General features: G+C 41.4%; 2 protein-coding genes across 7 annotated transcripts; both read right to left on the reverse strand.

Moving 5' to 3' along the window:
* Positions 1-35: 35 nt before the first annotated feature.
* LOC135334574 (uncharacterized) lies at positions 36-8,639 on the reverse strand. The gene is made up of 11 exons (XM_064529810.1): positions 8,498-8,639; positions 8,068-8,349; positions 7,296-8,005; positions 7,108-7,257; positions 6,847-7,011; positions 6,145-6,315; positions 4,322-4,348; positions 2,204-2,251; positions 2,005-2,076; positions 428-480; positions 36-271 (listed from the first exon to the last, which is right to left on the reverse strand). The coding sequence occupies exons 1-10, from the start codon at positions 8,535-8,537 to the stop codon at positions 466-468; spliced, it is 1,680 nt and encodes a 559-aa protein (XP_064385880.1). The 5' UTR covers positions 8,538-8,639; the 3' UTR covers positions 36-271; positions 428-465.
* Positions 8,497-19,454, reverse strand: LOC135334584 (splicing regulatory glutamine/lysine-rich protein 1-like). 6 transcript variants are annotated; one of them, XR_010394327.1, is made up of 8 exons: positions 12,757-12,937; positions 12,255-12,391; positions 11,655-11,836; positions 11,247-11,464; positions 10,980-11,066; positions 10,154-10,348; positions 9,844-10,083; positions 8,497-8,862 (listed from the first exon to the last, which is right to left on the reverse strand). XR_010394327.1 is itself a non-coding variant. In XM_064529822.1 (8 exons), exons 1-8 carry the CDS (start codon positions 19,280-19,282, stop codon positions 8,846-8,848), a joined length of 942 nt encoding a protein of 313 aa, XP_064385892.1. In that variant the 5' UTR covers positions 19,283-19,454; the 3' UTR covers positions 8,497-8,845. The 6 variants fall into 6 exon arrangements, 4 of the variants coding, with proteins under 4 accessions (XP_064385892.1, XP_064385891.1, XP_064385893.1 ...); XM_064529822.1 differs by lacking the exons at positions 12,255-12,391; positions 12,757-12,937 and adding exons at positions 18,688-18,824; positions 19,167-19,454 and having other exon boundaries at positions 9,844-9,940; positions 10,261-10,348; XM_064529821.1 differs by having other exon boundaries at positions 9,844-9,940; positions 10,261-10,348; positions 12,757-12,938.
* Between the last annotated feature and the right edge of the window lie 30 nt (positions 19,455-19,484).

Raw genomic sequence — 19,484 nt, forward strand, 5'->3', positions numbered from 1 at the left:
GTAGATCTAGCTACCTACAAATGTACATTATGGGCTTTCTAGATAAAAATGCATTAGGTTTGATTTACAAGATGTGAGGCTGAAGGACTACTGACATGTAGACCAACAGAAAAATAAACATTCAAAAAGACACGAAATGTTTAAGTTACACTATACCTACATGTATCAAGAAGACACACACACACACACACACAACTGGCCACAATTAACGTTTTAGACTGACTCTTAAAGTTTAACTATTATTTGGTGAGAAACTGCAATCAGGGCTGGTCTGTGGGTAAAGAATGTATATAATATAGCAGCCAGTCAATGTTAATGTTTAACTGAGTACTGGTAAATGAATTTAACACATGCAGTGGGTTTACCACCCTATCTGCCCTATCGACCTAATATAGGTACAACCACTGATGTCATACATCAAGATTACCTCTGGAAAGATCTGTTAGGATAATGGTTCAGATATTGTCATGTCAGAGAGTGCTGTGTGAGTAGAAAGCAATCAGTGATCATCAATGTACACAGTAAGTTAGCCTCGATCCCAGCCCCTCTCAATTGAGAACGGCCTGGAATCGAGGCTAACAGTAAGTATAAGTACAAAACTGGTGTCATACGTATATACATGAGAAGCTATATGCTAAATTGGAGTGCTAAATTTTCAGACACTTTAATACGGTCATGGTGGTATACAGTAGACTCTCGTTAATCTGGTCACCCTTGGAACAGTGCAGCTTGGCTGGAATAGCGAGGTGACTGCATTTTAGAAAATAGCTGCAGCTAAAAAGCGACCCTAATGACTAATTTTGCAGTTCTGTCTCGAGGATAATGAACATTATGCTCTCTATTTAAGTGCAATCAATTTTGCCAAACTATATACCCAAAACGGCCGTTATACATGTATAAAACCTATAGTTTTGGGCAGCCAGAACTGACCAGATATGGAATAGCGAGTGGCCGCACTTCAGGGCGAGTTTTGTGCAAGCTAGCAATCTGTACCAAACGAAACGACCGGTATATCGAGGTGACCGTATTCAGAGAACCAGAATAGCGAGAGTCTACTGTATAATTAGTGGTGTGGTAATGTTCAGGCTTTTCATAACAAATTAATGTTCTGTTAGTCAGTCATCAGTCATCAGTGGTCACCATGCAATGTACTGAGAGGAGATAGCTAGCTAGTACGCTACTACATATATACTTGTAGTGTCATTATCGTTGTCAGAGATCTTAATTAGTGGTCAATCACGATGTACAATTAACAAATAGCATGACCTTCGTATTACCATTGATGAAAAGGTCGGTGAATTCAGTCGAGGCGAACGAGACAAACTCTGTTGTACGTATTCTACTACTCGTAATCTAATACTATTCGTGGTGTTAAGTGAACCTAACAATGTCTTAATCAGAATTTTTATGAAAAATTAGTGGTCTACTTAGTAGTTAGCTCTGCACTAGAACGCTAGCTATTGGTAGCTGCAAGAGTGAGAAGAGAGCTGCAAGGCTCTGCTGATGCAGCCATTAATTTTAGACTTGAACTTTTGGCATCGATCGTTTTTAACAACAATCACGGTCGATCATTACCCACTCTTTGAGTTTGCATGCAGCAAAATTAATTAATGCAAAAATGTTCATCGTGTATATAAAACTATTAGTAGCTTTATGTTATGTATAGCTTTGGCATTTCCACCGAGGTATCAGCACCCGCGGTGCTTTCCTTATATATGCCTTTTAATTGACCCTCCCTAGGTACATGTACAAGCACTGGTGCCATACATACATACCGTATAGCGGGTAATTTTCGGGGGACAAAATATTCGTGGTTCAGCAATGAGACATTTCGTGGGTAATATTTTCGTGGTTTAGAGCTTGTACTGCAGGTAAAGGTAGGCAAGGTCGCTTCATTCGTGGGTAAAATATTCGTGGTCAGACCTCCAACCACAAAAACCACGAATATTTTGCCCCACGAAAATTACGCGCTATACGGTACATGAAAATGTTACAAGAATATACCTCTAGTATCTTTGAGTAATGTGTAGGAGTACGAGAGTATGTAGAAGAGTCGTGTGCTGAGATATGAAGTCTCTGTTGATAGAATGTAAATCAAAGATCAATGTACCGTGTGGGAGGGCAGTGAGCAGTGTGTATAATTATATTGTAGTACACTTGTGTTCATAATTGACCCTATAGGTACGATCGTGCGGTGTCATACCTGTGGTGATATTGACTGCCTTGAGTAAGGAAGAGGTTGAGCAACAATCTGTGGGTAGAACGCAATCAGTGATCACCAATGTACTGTGTTTGGAGACGTAAAGCAATGAGTGATGTAAGCTACGCTGTGCTAATGCCTCTCGCTGCTCAAAAAGCATTAGGTATAACGGGTATATTAATTATATATAGAAGAAGTTTGCTTTGTATAATGTATACCGTATACATGTAGCGCGAAATTTTCGAGGCACTTATATTTCGTGGAATGGCCTCTAAAAGCATTTCATTGCACAATGTTCGCGGAATGACTGCTTACCAGAAGCCACGCCTTTAATCTTTGCACGTTATAAAGAACAATTTTCGTAGACTTATTAAATTAAGCCCCTCGAAATTTCGCGTTATACGAAATTAATGTTGTGCAATTGTTGACAATGAACACACACACACATGCAGTTATTAAAAGAGGAGCTTAATGAAACAGAAGTCTATATATGGCTTAATGGACTGCACGACAAAATGTTTTCCTTTAAAACAAACAATCATTATAATGTTTGTATAAAAGCTATTAGCAAGTAGCTTTATGTTATGAAGCCTCCGAGGCATCAGCACCTGCGGTGCTTTCATTAATTAATCAATGATGTTCCAGGATAGAAGCATGTAGATCTACAATGTGGAAGTTTTAATAAGTATTTTGCATTAATTTCCTGTCAACGAATACTGTATGGTGGGTAATTTTCGTTGGTGCAAATTTTCGTACAAACGACCCTTTGTAATATTTTTAATATTCGTACAGCTCGGATAGTGAAGTTGAATCTATCTTTTCGTATGATGCACTTCAATATGAAACATACGAAAATAACCTGCTATACAGTAATTAAAAAAGGGGGTGAATCTGCAATGAGGTCGGAGTTCGCAAAATTAATGTTGCTTCTGGCAGTGTACATACATGCAGCTTTGCAGCTCTTTTCCGACTCTTGTAGCTAACAAACAGCTAGCGCTTTAGTGCAAGGCTAATAACTCGAATAGAAAGTTTGTGCGAACAGATAGTGCTACAAAAGATTCTGAAGAGACTGCAACAGCTTTCACTGTGAGTAAAACTAGCCATAACTCGAGAAAGAAGCTGTAGTTTGCTAATCCACGAATCACAATCCAAGAGAACGTGGCTAGAAGCCTAGAGAAGCTGTTATTTTTCGTCGCATTGCAACCGTTGAGCAGTTACAGCTGAAACAGACACACAGTCAAATTTAATATCCCTCGTGCGGCTACGCCTTGAGGCATATTACAAAATCAGCTACATATACATCAGTATGTAATAGTGTATCCCTTCAGAGTTTCATCTAATGGGGGGGGGGGCAGGGGTAACCTTCCCCCCCTCCCAAATTTTGTAGAATTATGACATATCATCAAGGGCGTATAAAAGAAGAGAGGGCATGCAACTCCATATGAGCAAAGTTCAAACGTGGGCGGATGAATGTGCATGACTGTGCATGAAATGCTAAAAATAGAAATTTCTATTTTTAGCACTTCATGCAAATGCACACATTCCTCCGCCCACGTTTGAACTCTGCTAGCTACGTGTACTGATAGTGGAGTTGCATGCCCTCTCTTCTTTTATACGCCCTTGATATCATCACATTAGTACTGTCTATGATGTGCAATATGTAACTCATCTACTGTGATGTAATAGGGAGTGTGATCAAACATTTTACGTCGTGTTTCCGCGTGCCCAAACCTTCCCCCCAAACATTTAATCCTAGATGAAACCCTTCAGGGATTTGACCTTATGGACTTAGGTACGACCACTGGTGTCATATACGTCATGAAAAGTTTTACAAGAATACCGATATAGCGTGTAATTTTTGTGGGATAAATTTGCTTCATTACATGCACTGTATTGCATGCGTTTCGGCAAGCCACGCCTATGTTTCCGCGGGTAAAATTTTTGTAGAGGTCAGCCTGTCCACGAAATTACCCGCGAAATGGTAGCCAATTTTGTATTGATCATCATAACAGATATCCATGGTCAATCACCAATATACAGTTACGTAACAAAATACCCGCTAGGTAGGATCGTACTACATGTACCATACATAAATATTACAAGAATACCTGACTCGCTTACCTTACTCGTTAATTCCTCCTCTTCTCCCTATATAAGAAGGCATACTAACCATAATAAAGAAAAAGTTGTGACAAATACAATGATATGTCCAGGTGGTACTCTTTTTTCTGAGGTGTCAGTGTTAGAGTTAGGGTTTTTATGAAATATACATAGCAAAACACAGTAGAAATGTGAACGGTGACAATTTTCAAGCCTAGGTGCTTAAGAGTAGAGCTGTGCCTATTCATGTGGCTACTGCATCGGTATATAGAGCAAAGCTATTCCCAGACGAAGCTAATCAAAACACGGCAGCTTGAGCGACACCTAACTTAATGAAAATCGCTGGAATCTCCCCCTTTACTACAGATAGTGAATTGTGGAGAGGTTGTTATGAATAATAACAAGATCTTTGCTTAGTTGGTGTGTCTATAGATAGAAGAGGAAGAGGGATTGGTAACGAAAGTACCCTCGTGTAATACCCGCTTTACCCGCGGTTCAATCGAGGCTGTGTCAACAAGCTAAAGCTGTAGATGGGCGTGTTCCGGTTAGGCCAAGCTGATGGCCTATTTCTACACACAGTGTATAATATACCACAAGCATATATGCTCAGTCTGTGCAACTCACTCATATTTAAAGGTCAATACCTATTTTAGCAGTTATAACCAGCACGCTTACACGTTTTAGTAATACAAGACTATAAATAGCAGCTGTTCGCCTAAAACTTTACTGGAATGTCCCTTTTTACTGGGTGTGGTCAGTCATTAGCAAGTATAACACGTGGCTCACAGACTGGGCGTGTTATATATTGCTGAAAAAGATTGTCTCGAGAAAACACAACTTTCTTATTTTGAGCGAGTTACCCGGCAAAATAGCCCCGTTTATAGGGCGTAACGCGGATAGTTTTCGAGGTTTTACTGCAGATTCAATGTAAAATGATCACGTGTACTGCTTCCATTACCAATCCCTCTTACTATTCTATCTATGGTGTGTCACAGGCATCGTGTTATGGCCTAATCCCAGGGGGGAATCTGTAGCAAGCCCCACCCCCACCCCACCTCACAGCATATTGGTGGACACTGATCTCTGATTTACATTCTACCAACAGATTCCTGATAGGACACATGCAGTGTATCAAATGCCTCCAGTGAGTTTCACCGACCCCTTCTGTTTCATATCAGAGGAGGAATGCCAGGGTCAAAAAGTCATTAATTAAAACTGGCCCTGTGTTTTACATGTAAAACTGAGTATACCCTCGCGTCCCTGGGTTTATACACTACCACTAGCTTAATCCTCTTTATAATCACAAGAGGAATCGGTTGAGCTATCGCGCCCCAGAGGAATCAGCTTGAGAGAAGAGACTTAATGACCTTTTATTACATTCTTCGAAACCACAAGATTGGAAAATTAGCTTTTCGTGGCTATAGGGTATAAATTTTGATGTACTGGCTTACTGCACTGGATAGATCTAGGTATAGTAAGCTTCCCAAGCAGGCTAATAAAGAACAGAAGCGCTAAGCTGCTATATGCAGCAAAGGTCAAGAACCTAGAACTAATCCTACATTAAACGTGACCCTATTGACCCTGGCATTCCTCTTCTGGTTTCATATAACGTTGTTTATCGAGTATGTAGTAGAGAATACTATATAGTTGTAGTTTTGCAGTGTTCACCAATGTGAGGTGACATGCAGCTAGTATTAGTAAAACCAGTAGGTTTACATAGGATTGGCAGTGGGTTTGCCCGTGTTTAGCAATATTTCACATATTTTGACTCATGTTTAATAATTATATAGTTGTAGTTTCTTCCTATTCCAATAATGAGCGATTACTGTACGTATACAACTTACCCAATATTTAGCCATCCGTTCCTCCCTTGATAAATGCCTTGATGAATGCCTTGAAAACAATCTTTGGTACCACCTTTTCTCCCGTGTAGATGACTCACTACTCTCCTTAGTTACTCTTGTCACTGTGGGCTCAACTGTTTCCCCTGGTGATGATGTAGCCTTGGGTTCATCCTATATAAGAAGGCATACTAACCATAATAAAGAAAAAGTTGTGACAAATACAATGATATGTCCAGGTGGTACTCTTTTTTCTGAGGTGTCAGTGTTAGGGTTTTATGCATGATACATTGCAAAACACAGTAAAAATGTGAACGGCGACAATTTTCAAGCCTAGGTGCTTAATGGTACTATGAGTAGAGCTGTGCCTATTCCTGTGGCTACTGCATCGGTATATAGAGCAAAGCTATTCCCAGACGAAGCTAATAAAAACACGGCAGCTTGAGCGACACCTAACTTAATAAAAATCGCTCGGTCAAGAACCCAGAACAAGAATGTTTAATCTTTCATTAAACGTGACCCTATTGACCCTGGCCTTCCTCCTCTGGTTTCATATAACGTTGTTTATCGAGTATGTATATAGTAGAGAATACTAATATTATAGTTGTAGTTTTGCAGTGTTCACCAATGCCGTGAGGTGACAGCTAGTATACTAGTTTCTATAATGAGCGATTACTGTATGGTGCATTTTTAGAAAAAACTAACCATCCGTTCCTGACTATATCTTCTTGATGAATGCCTTGGAAAGAATCGTTGGTACCACCTTTTCCCCCGTGTAGGTGACTCACTACTCTCCTCTGTTACACTTGTCACTGTGGGCTCAACTGTTTCCCCTGGTGATGGTGTAGTCTTGGATTCAGCCTCTTCTCCCTATTTAAGAAGGCATACTAACCATAATAAAGCGACAAATACACTGATATGTCCAGGTGCAGATACTCTTTTACTCGTGCTATTATCGACACTCACTGCTCTTTGTGATGTTCTCCAAGAAAATAATCGCTGATACCACTTTTTTTCGTGGCTTTCTTGGATTGTCTTTTCCCCTTTCTCTTCAGTATACTCTTGTCTGATCTCAGGTGATGGTACTGGGTTGATGACTCTCTGAAATGAGCAAAACTAGGGAAAGTAATATAGGAGTCACAATCTCAACATACCTCAAAGATAATTTCACTTGTTGATCCATGAATTAACGACACCTTTAGCACAGAAGGAATTATTTGTGCAATTTGATCACACTGGTGAAATGATAATTGTACTATCCCTAGGAAGAAGAAAATAAGCTGAATGGAACCATCCTCGATTGAATGCAAGTGTAAAGTGTAGACAGGTACTTTAAGAATCCTAGCAATAGCAGCCTTTAGATCCGGATAAATTGCAAGAGAACAAGTGTCAAGCTTGAAGCAAAATTTAACTTTTTTTTTATCATCATCCAATCGGCTGATCTTGCAAGGCTCTACTTTCCATGCGTTGAGAAATTCTCTGAGCTCAATGAAATACGTAGCCAAATCACTTTGATCACTTTCAGCTCCAAACTTTTCTATCACATCTTCTAGAATCTCAAAATCAAGGAATGATGAAAATGGAGAGATAATAACAAAGATTTCATCAACACTAGCAGCCCTTCTGAGATCTTCCTGCTGGTGGGCAAGCAGCATGTTACTCTCACTCTCAATCACAGCACAAGATGTTCGATACGATGTGAGGAGGGCTACCAGGGACATCAATTCAACATTACACTTCTTTAGAGATTCTCTCGTTGCTGTTTGCAGGTTAGCAAACTTCTTCTTAATGTTTTTGATGTCGTTTGTCAGTTGCTGTTCATCGTCACTCCTATACTTCCTTTTCTCCCTGTGGCCAGTTTTTTCTATGACGGCGGAGGAGTTGACATTTAATAATAGCTCTATTAATTATGTCTAAAACAATTACCTGGAAGACAGTACTTCAGCTCCAACTTCTCTGCTAATCGTATTTCACCAACCAGAGCTGACCGTAGAGCATCAATCAATTGTTCCCATGAGGCTCCTATTGTCACCCGTAGCCAATGGAGCAGGACTGCCTCTAATGGATTGATTTTCCCCTGTTCGATTGCATCCAGGGTATCAGGAGTCAACCTCAGCTTCAGACCTATAGGTCGCCACTTAGCCCTCACTTCAACCAATTCTTCACATAGAGTACCCAAATCCTTTGTGTCTAAGCCTAGGTTTGTTCCTGTTCACAAACACAAATCTATATAATTATGTTCTCCTACATAATTATAGATCTAGCTACAGCTTTTTAGGCAGAGTGTACAACAAGCAGTTAATATGAACATTTTGATACAGAGTCCAATCTAACAATCAGAATAATTATGTCTAACCTTTCTGTTTCTGAATCTCAGGATCACCTTTAAAAGCCATATGACTCACTGGCCAGTCCCATCATCACCGGTTTATAAAGATACGGCAAAGCTCCTTGCCTCGGGGAGGAAGCTGGGACTTTCCCTTAAATGCTGCGCCCCCAACACATCCACAAAAATATCATTGATCAAAATTACACACTGTCTCTATACTATACATGTAGAGCTGGTTCTAGGAGAGCTAGGAGTGAGTGTTAGTAGAGTCTACATCTCTACTGAACTGCACCCTCCTGGGGGTACCCAACCTCCGCCCCTGTCCCCTCCCCTCCTGGTCCACTGTGCGTACGCAGGGAGGAGGCCCTCACTCGATCATAGCATATCTGCAACTGGGGGAGGAAGGGGGTGGATATTGTCACAAAACACGGTTTAATACCGTATAGCGCGAACTTTTCGAGGCACTTACATTTCGTGGAATGGCCTCTAAAAGCATTTCGTTGCACAATGTTTGTGGATTTACTGCTTACCGGAAGCCACACGTTTAATCTTTGCACTTTATAGCAAATAATTCTAATTAAAGAATAATTTTCGTGGACTTAATTTTCATGTAGGATTGCTAACCCACAAAATCAGTGAAAATTTCGCCCCTCGAAAAGTTTGCGCTATACGGTACATTTACATGGACTTGGGAAAAACTGTGTATCATTGGTATTGAATGAGTACAGAGCACGACTCTAATGAGTCACTTTGAGGCAGAGGAGGTTGGACACCACTTGACCTTTCTGCTAATTATGACCTTTTAATTAAATTCTCTAATACCGCCCAACTAGTACAATAGTGGCCGAGGCAACACTAAATCTAAACTTTGAAGACTACCTATAGCCTCTCGATCTTTAGGCTTTAGAGTCTCAGAGTCTCTGTTCCTCGGTATTTTCCAAACTAAGAGTTTATTTCTAGTCTGTTTGTTTCTCTGTTTCCAAACAATGGTCTGTTGTGTACTAGCTGTATTCTGACTATACATGTAGACTAGTGAGGATATAGATATAGTGAGGTTAACAGGTGGTTAGAGGAACTGACAGAACTATAAGATCCTCCGAGTCTATAGATCTATAGTGTACGTGGCTTTGAGTGTTGCCACGGCCACTATTGCACTATACTAGTTGAATGAATTTAGCAGAGCGTGGGTAGTGAAAAGAATTATTAAAAGGTCATAATTAGCAGAAAAGTGAAGTGGTGTCCGACCTCCTCTAACTTTGAGGTACATGACAGACAAAAACAACAACATGAAGTACATAATGTACAACTCACTGAGAGGTGGATTGTGTTAAACTATAGCTAGAGATGCATTACACCACACACGCACTGTGTACCTTGATCATGTCTTTGGTGGGCTCTGATGGCGGCTACAGGTACTTGTACCTCTGGTACCAGGACACGGGCCTCAATGGCCATCATTGCCTCTTTCACCTTCTTCATGGCCTCGTCCACGTCCTTCTTGGTCTCCTGGGAAGTGGGGTCCTGAGGTGGTGCAGTGTGACCCATTGGTTTGCTAGCGCCGTTGGCCAGAGCAATGGCTGGGGCTGCCAGGAACATTGCAGTAGGAATCTCAGCTGCAAGGAGTGTACATGACTTACACATACACACACACACACACACACACACACTGTACAATGTGGTTACCATCATCATGTCTTTGGTGGCCTCTGGTGGCGGCTACAGGTACTTGTACCACCTCTGGCACCACGATACTGGCATCAATGGCTATCCTTGCCTCTTTCACACTTCACCTTCTTCATGGCCTCGTCCACGTCCCTCTTGGTTTCCTGGGCAGTGGGGCCCTGAGGCTTCACTATGGCATTCTTGCTGTGGTTCACTCTGTGCAGTGGGGAGGGGTGTGGTGTGTGTGGAAGGTGGAGGGTGTGCGGTAAAGGCAGATACATCATAATATAGCAAAAGAATACAATATTACACTCACTATGCACAAAATGCACAATATTTACGCTACAAATATCTACAATGTACTTTATAAATTGTGACTATTTCCTTGATAACACTAGGGGGTACAAAAGTGGTCACTGTAATGACATGACATGAACAGGTTTCACTGTACATGTATGTCTATCATACAAGTTACGAGTTACACAGGCTAGTGCACGAGATGTGTACCAGAATAGGGTGCCTCCAGGTCAGATGTACTGTACAGTAGGGAGGGGGCGTATGCATGGCAACATGTGTAGGTAGTGTGTGCATGATATGTGTGGTGTGTGCGTGTTTATGTGTGCCAAAAAGAGAAAAGAAAAACCAATGATGACAGCAGTTGAAAAGTGCATCATTGTGACAAAATATGCTGATTATTGCTATGGCTACTACATACACACGACTTGTACATGCAGCTTGAGTGGGTGGGTGCCAACACATTCAATATCCACATACAGTAAAAGGTAGCACACTAGAACCCTGTGCCTAAATACTCTCCTCGTGAACAAGGGAGGGATGATGCACTCACTTGATTGGACGCTCTCCAAACATGGCTCCATTGTATTGAAGGGCTATGGGCACAGACTCAGGTATCGCAAACTCAACAAACGCAAACCTAAAGAGTAAGACAAAGTGTTACTACAGCCAGTACAGTGTACATGATTGAGTATTATGTCTCTTGGATCTTTCCAGAAACAAAATTAGTCAGCAAAAATGAATAATCTGCTAAGCAGAATGGTTTACATTTAAATGTATGTGAAATCAAACCTAATAAGTTATCATTCATTTCCCTCACCTGGTGGGTTGGGTCTCGTCTCCGGCCATCCTCACGTATTTGATCTCACCACAAGGCTGGAAGAAAGTGAGCACCTGTTCAGCCGTCATGTTGCTAGCCAGGTTGCCGACGTAGATGGTGCGTCGTATCTCTTCGATCTTGGTGGGGTCTACGTTACCAGTGAGAGGGGGAGGTTGGGGGACCACCGTGCCCATCATGGATATGAGGGGGGCAGTGAGCTGGGGGGTAGGTAATATCGTATATACACATGCATATATTGACAGAGCAAAGGTATCTAATGAGAACATAACGCTGTCACCAGACATATACAACTACATTGTACATGTAAGTCTGTTGTATCTGGAAGCAAGAGAGGAATTTAAGTATATTTCGAGCGCTAAAGCTAATCTTGCATGAATAGTAACTTACAGCTGCAGGGTTCATAGCAGCTCCCATAGCCATGGAGGCTGGTCCAGTGGGTGCTGGTGCCCCCATAGAGGGAGGTGTCGGGAGGAGAGGTGCAGTGTGACCCATTGGTTTGCTAGCGCTGTTGGCCAGGGCAATGGCCGGGGCTGCCAGGAACATCGCAGCTGAACCATCAGGAATCTCAGCTGCAAGGAGTGTTAAGACAAGCATGAAGACAGTTAATACACGTACACTGTAAGCTTGCTGTAATTACGGTCTTACACAAACTCATACAAACTCACACAAACTCACACATTTTATTCTACCTTGTATCAATGTGAAAGTGAAACGCTGTCCTTAACACTATTCAAAACTGTACGTGATTAGTCATTGTTTACTAGTTCAGAATGTTCCCACAATTGATCTTAATTATTACTGTACACCGAGTTTCTTTCCATTGCGCATTGCGAGTTTGTTTACAACGCAATATTTGAAACACAATCAGGCTTGTACAGTGTTATTCGCAATAACTACACGTATTCGAAACCCAGTATACATGTACAGTAAGTTGATGTACAGTAAGTTGAGAATGAATGCATCACCAAGGCAACTGCCCTAGCTCACCGTGTCTTGATCGTGCTATGATGAGAGCTCTGTCTATGAGCACAGTGTTGCTAAGGTGGAGACAAGCAGCTGCACTGTCTTCCTCCATGAAGTTGATGAAGCACACCTTGGAGGGGACACTCAGAGCAGCAAACTCCCTGCATGGAGAGGAGGGGGACAAAATGGAGGGTGGCAGATTATAAACAGTTTGTGCTTGATAGTTGATACCGTAAATGTACGGCCCTTACACAATAGCTGGGTGTGGTCAGGCCAACCGTTCTGACGGAGGACACACTTATTGTACATGTAGATCTAGCTCTTTACATTGATATAAAAGACCTTGCTGTACTTATAGCTTATTATCCATTTATACAATCACAATTAACAGATTTAAACATGTATATAATTATAATGGGAACAGAAGGGTTAGCATAATCCCTACTAGTCATTAGCTGGGTACTAGGTACAGGCTTTGTTTTCTCCAAATGATACCCACTCTCTCTCTCTCTCTCTCTCCACTTACTCCTCAGGGAAGAGCCTCAGTTCCTCAATGTCTCCAAAGTAACTGAACAGCTCCCTCATTTGTTGGAGGCCAGCAGAGGGCGACACATTGGTCACTTGGATCAGAGTAGTAGACATGGCTATCTACTATACTGTACAGTTTCTATTCCATGTGCTGAGTGCTGAGGCTGAGGTTAAATATTCGATCTTTACCCAATACACTTTTGTTTGTTTTTACAGGGGAGACCCTTATAGAAAACCTTCTGTACAGTTGCATGGTTAAATTTAGCCTCGATACCAGGCCACACTTCCCACTTCACTTAGGCTTCTTTTCTATGAAGGTCGGTGAAGGAGGCTAGGTTCAATTCAGTACAGACATTACATGCATGTACAGATCTAGCTATACCTACAAATGTACATTATGGGTTTTCTAGATAAAAATGCGTTAGAATTGATTTACAAGATGTGAGGCTGAAGGGCTATACTGACTGACATGTAGATCAACAGAAAAATAAACATACAAAAAGACACGAGATGTTAAGTGACACTATACGTACCTACATGTATCAAGAAGGCACACACACACACAACCACAATTAACGTTTTAGACTGACTCAAGTTTGACTATTATTTGGTGAGAAACTGCAATCAGGGCCAGTCTGTGGGTAAAGAATGTATATAATAGCGGCCTGTCAATGTTAAATGTTTAATTTATTACTGGTCAATTACAGTGGGTTTATCACCCTGTCTGCCCTATTGACCTGATATAGGTAGTTCGTACGATCACTAGATGATTGGTGTAGAAATATCGTCACGGCTTTCAATGCAGCTTTCACCACTGTGGGTAGAAAGCAATCAGTGATCATCAATGTACGCAGTAAGTAATTACAAAACCAGCCACATCATAATAATTATTGTGACCACTGGTGTCATACGTTATGAATAATTATGAGAAGCTAAATTGGAGTGCTGAATTTTCAAACACTTCAATACGATCATGGTGGTATTATACTAGTTGGGCGGAGTCCAACCAAAGGTAATTGCCAGTATAGGGAATAGCAAGTGGCCCGCATTTCATGGCGAGTTTTGTGCAGTAAACATCTAGCTAGCAATCCGTGCCAAACTAAACGACTGGTATATCGAGGTGCTGTACTTGAGAGAGCCGGAATAGCGAGAGTCTATTATATTGTTCAGTGGTGTGGTAACGTTCACAAATGTTCTGTTAGTAGAATGTATCAATCATCAGTAGTCACCATGCAATGTACTGTGTGAGGAGACAGCTAGCTACCACGCTACTACATACTTGCATATGAGTCTAATGTGAACTTCAAGTCATTACCATTGTCAGATATCTTAATTAGCGGTCGATCACTGAATACTATGACCCGGTGTCATAGTTAATTTATTTAGTGATCAATCACGATGTACAATTAACAAATACCATGACCCTCGTGTTACCATTGGTGTCATACAAAGATACCTGTGGTAGACTATCTGAAACAGAAGGGGTCAATCGTGAACCCAGTTGAGTCCCTGGATTTGGATTCTGTTGGTAGAATGTAAATCAGAGATCAGTATTCTACTACATAATTATACTCGTATAGTCATTAATCAGTGGTCGATCACCAACACATGACCCTACACGGTACGATGATAGCTGGAGGAATCACTATAACTTCACTATATTAGCATTTAAGAATACATTACCTCAAAATGACCAGTCACCATTGCTGAAGGAAGATTTATTTGTTGAAATGATTGTTCCTACAAAGACAAGTATAGTTACTGTACTTATAAAAATCATAACCCTAAGACTAAAGTATTATACCATAGATGGTGGTGGTGATTGTGTCTCTTGTCTTTGAGGTAGCTGTTGAGGTGACTGTTGAGACAAGTATAGTTACTGTACTTATATAAAAATCATAACCCTATTATACCATAATTAGTGGTGGTGATTGTGGTGTCTCTTGTCTTTGAGGTGGTGGTGATTGTGTCTCTTGTCTTTGAGGTAGCTGTTGAGGTGCCTGTTGAGATTGCTGTTGAGGTGACTGTTCCTGTTGAGGTGGATTGTGAGATTACGGAGATTGCTGTTGCCGTGGTTGTTGATAGAATGTAAATGTACTGTGAAGTGACAGTTAGCTAGTGTACTACTATAGTAGTTGTAGTTTTGCAGTGTTCACCAATGTGAGGTAACAGCTATATAGTACACTATTAATTGTAGTTTCTTCCTTTATTCGTATAAATGAGCGATTACAGTACAATAAAAAAACTTACCCGTGCATGTCTTCTTGATGAAAGCCTTGCAAACAATTTTTGGTGCCACCTTTTCCCCCGTGTAGATGACTCACTACTCTCCTTAGTTACACTTGTCACTGTGGAGTCAACTGCATGTATCCCCTGGTGATGGTGTAGTCTTGAGTTCAGCCTCTTCTCCCTATTTAAGAAAGCATACTAACCATAATAAAGCGACAAATACACCAGGTGCAGGTACTCTTTTACTCGTGCTATTATCAACACTCACTGCTCTTTGTGATGTTCTCCAAGAAAATAATCGCTGATACCACTTTTTTTTGTGGCTTTCTTGGATTGTCTTTTCCCCTTTCTCTTCAGTATACTCTTGTCTGATCTTAGGTGGTGCTGGCTTGCTGTGAGCAGGAGATGGACTTCTATCCTCTCTCTGAATGAGCAAAGCTAGGGAAAGTAATATACGAGTCACAATCTCAACATACCTCAAAGAGGACTTCACTTGTTGATCCATGAATTAATGACACCTTTAGCACAGAAGGAGTTAGTTGACTTAGTTATGCAATTTGATCACTTCTGAGAGCCATAATAGGTTACTGGTACAATCTCTAGACAAAAGAAAATAAGCTGAATGCAACCGGGCTGAATCGAATGCAAGTGTAAAGCATTGACTTGGACTTTAAATATCCTAGCAATAGCAGCCTTTAGGTCGCGATACATTGCAAGAGAATCAGTGTCAAGCTTGAAGCAAAGTTTAACGCTTTTTTTTATCATCATCCAATCGGCTGATCTTGCAAGGCTTTACTTTCCATGCGTTGAGAAATCTTCTGAGCTCAGTGAAATACTTAGCCAAATCACGTTGATCACTTTTAGTTCCAAACTTTTTAATCACATCTTCTAGAATCTCAAAATCAAGGAACGACCAAAATGGAGAGATAATGACAAAGATTTCGTCAACACTAGCAGCCTTTCTGAGGTCTTCCTGCTGGTCAGCAAGCAGCATGTCACTCTGTTTATGAATCACAGCACGGGACGATCGATACGATGTGAGGAGGGCTACCAAGGACATCAACTTAACAATCTTCTTCTTCTTCAAAGATTCTCTTGTTGCTGTTTGCAGGTTAGCAAACTTCTTCTCAATGGTTTTGATATCATTTGTCAGTTGCTGTTCATCATTGCTCCTATAGTTCCTTTTCTCCCCGTGGCCAGTTTCTTTGGGGGGGGGGGTTAACATTAATAGCTCTATTATAAACATACAAATTTACCTGGAGAACAGTATTTCAGCTCCAACTTCTCTGCTAATCGTATTTCACGAACCAGAGCTGACCGTAGAGCATCAATCAGTTGTTCCCATGTGGCTCCTATTGTCACCCGTAACCAATCAAGCAGGACTGCCTCTAATCGAATGGACGTTATGCTTTTCTCTTGTTCGATTGCATCGAGGGTACCAGGAGTTAACCCCAGCTTCAAACCTATCGGCCGCCACTTAGCCCTCACTTCAAACAATGCTTCATATAATAAGCTGTAAATCACTTGTCTCTAGACCTGTACATAAAAACAGACCATGTCATACGTAGTGCTGTGTGACATATGTGTGTGAAGGGTACAACCATGCACATTTATTATATAGAGCTATATATTTACTATCATTATTATATATATAGCTAATCTATACATGTCAATCTAAATAAATGGTCCAACCTTCTATCTCATCCCTGATCACTTCAATCTTAGTAGAATCTTTTGAGGCCATGAATGCAAGCTAGCCAGGCGAGGGGGACTCTCCCTCTGCAGGCTGCCCACATTGACATCATCAACTTTAATAACAACACTATCATCAAAATTACCATCAAAATTACACAGTGCTGTCTCTAGATCTATAGTAGCAGTGTTTCTAGGAGAGCTATAGGAGTGAGTGTTTGGGCATCTTTACTGAACTGGCCCTGGAGGTACTCGGGTACCCGACCTCTGCCCCTGTCCCCTCCCCTCTTGGTCCACTGTGACCGTGGTACGCAGGGAGGAGACCCTCACTCGATCATAGCATGTCTGCAACTGTGAGGGGAAGGACAGTGTAAATAATTATAATAATTATCGCCACAAATGCAACAAATTGGTACAAATCAGTTGATTAATGATTAAGTTGATATTTCTATGTTTGAATGCTCCTGGGCAAATTCTTTTGTTTCTGGACAAAATTATACTTCAGCTATAGACACTTTATTGAATGTGGACGTTAGCGGTTAGAGATACTCACCTACCGAAAAGAAACTATTAAATTTGAGAGGATGTGTATGTACAATACTAGCACACTAGAACCCTGTGCCTACACTCTTCCTGTGTGCATGTGATGCAGGTGTAGTGATGCACTCACTTGATTGGACGCTCTCCAAACATGGCTCCGTTGTATTGAAGGGCTATGGGCACAGACTCGGGTACTGCAAACGTAAACCTGAAGAGTAGAAAAGTGTAGTTGAATCCTGCAAACTTATCGTCTATAACTTAATTGGATATGCCAAATGTTTGCCCTCTTAGAATGCGGATCAGTTAGCCATTCTATTCTATACTACCCCTCTATACCTATACAAAGTACTGAGAGCATGACTTTTTTCGCTGACTACTGATAACTGTTTCTGAACAAAATGACACATTAAAATGTTTGGCCGAATTCATGTACATGCATGTACTTACTAAATTGACTAGCAACCCCTCATCTGGTGGGTTGGGTCTCGTCTCCGGCCATCCTCACGTACTTGATCTCACCACAAGGCTGGAAAAAATGAGCACTTGTTCAGCCGTCATGTTGCTAGCCAGGTTGCTGACGTAGATGGTGCGTCGTATCTCCTCGATCTTGGTGGGGTCAGTGAGAGGGGGGCAGGTGTGGGTAGTATCATTATGAGGGGAGCAGTGAGCTGGGAGAGCGAGGGGGGGAGGTGTGGGTAGTATCATTATGAGGGGGGCAGGTGTGTGTAGTATACACATGCATAGAGTGCCTTATCTCAACAGAAAGGGTATCTATAATAATGTTTGTATGAACATAACGTTTCAATTCAACCAAGCTGCTAGATAAAGATTGCTTGCGAATACACATATTAACACGAGCTACATTCTATAGTATGCAAGAGAGGAATTTATGGCGATTTCGAGCGCTAAAGCTAATCTTGCATGAATAGTAACTTACAGCTGCAGGGTTAATAGCAGCTCCCATAGCCATGGAGGCCGGTCCAGTGGGTGTAGATGCCCCCATAGAGGGAGGTGTCGGGAGGATAGGTGCAGTGTGACCCATTGGTTTGCTAGCGCTGTTGGCCAGGGCAATGGCCGGGGCTGCCAGGAACATCGCAGCCGAACCATCAGGAATCTCAGCTGCAGGGAGTGTTGAGACAAGCATGAAGACAGTTAATACACGAACACTTACACAAACTCACACATTTTATTCTACCTTGTATCAATGTGAAAGTGAAACGTTGTCCTTAACACTACTCAAAACTGTACGTGACTAGTCATTGTTTACTAGTTCAGAATGTTCCCACAATTGATCTTAATTATTACTGTACACCGGGTTTATTTCCATTGTGCATTGCGAGTTTGTTTGCAACGCAATCAGGCTTGTACAGTGTCATTCGTAATAACTACACGTATTCGAAACCCGTATACATGTACAGTAAGTTGAGATAAGATTGACTGCATCACCAAGGCAACTGCCCTAGCTCACCATGTCTTGATCGTGCTATGATGAGAGCTCTGTCTATGAGCACAGTGTTGCTAAGGTGGAGACAAGCAGCTGCACTGTCTTCCTCCATGAAGTTGATGAAGCACACCTTGGAGGGGACACTCAGAGCAGCAAACTCCCTGCATGGAGATGAGGGGGACAAAATGGAGGGTGACAGATTGAAAAATGGATGCCATATAGTTGAGACCGTAAATGTACGGCCCTTACACACTAGCTGGGCGTGGCCAGGCCAACCGTTCTGACGGATGATTGGAGGATACGCTTATTGTACATACATTGATATAAAAGACCATGCTGTACTTATTGTCCATTTATACAATCACAATTAACAGATTTAAACATGTATAGAATTATAATGGGAACAGAAGGGTTAGCATAATCCCTACTAGTCATTAGCTTGGTACTAGGTACAGGCTTTGTTTTCTCCAAATGATACCCACTCTCTCTCTCTCTCCACTTACTCCTCAGGGAAGAGCCTCAGTTCCTCAATGTCTCCAAAGTAACTGAACAGCTCCCTCATTTGTTGGAGGCCAGCAGAGGGCGACACATTGGTCACTTGGATCAGAGTAGTAGACATGGCTAGCTACTATACTAGACACACTGTACAGTTTCTATTCCATGTGCTGAGTGCTGAGGTTAAATTCGATCTTTACCCAATACACTTTTGTTTGTTTTTACAGGGGGAGTACCCTCATAAACAGTTCTGTACAACCCTTTCAGTACAGACATTACATGTAGATCTAGCTACCTACAAATGTACATTATGGTCTTTCTAGATA

Source organism: Halichondria panicea, chromosome 4 (assembly GCF_963675165.1).
Source record: "Halichondria panicea chromosome 4, odHalPani1.1, whole genome shotgun sequence".
Taxonomy (NCBI): Eukaryota; Metazoa; Porifera; class Demospongiae; order Suberitida; family Halichondriidae; genus Halichondria; species Halichondria panicea.

Bases quoted from the DNA above. Each gene is read 5' to 3' on its own strand.
- LOC135334574 (XM_064529810.1), bottom strand. From the start codon at position 8,537: ATGGCTTTTAAAGGTGATCCTGAGATTCAGAAACAGAAAG. The intron at 4,349-6,144 runs GTAAGTTGTATA...CTTCTTATATAG, and splicing joins AACGGATGGCTAAATATTGG to GGAGAAGAGGAGGAATTAAC. The intron at 2,077-2,203 runs GTATGACACCGC...TTCTATCAACAG, and splicing joins GGCAGTCAATATCACCACAG to AGACTTCATATCTCAGCACA.
- LOC135334584 (XM_064529822.1), bottom strand. From the start codon at position 19,282: ATGTCTACTACTCTGATCCAAGTGACCAATGTGTCGCCCTCTGCTGGC. The intron at 18,825-19,166 runs GTAAGTGGAGAG...ATCTCCATGCAG, and splicing joins CTGAGGCTCTTCCCTGAGGA to GGAGTTTGCTGCTCTGAGTG. The intron at 11,465-11,654 runs GTAAGTTACTAT...CCTACCCCCCAG, and splicing joins CTGCTATGAACCCTGCAGCT to CTCACTGCCCCCCTCATATC.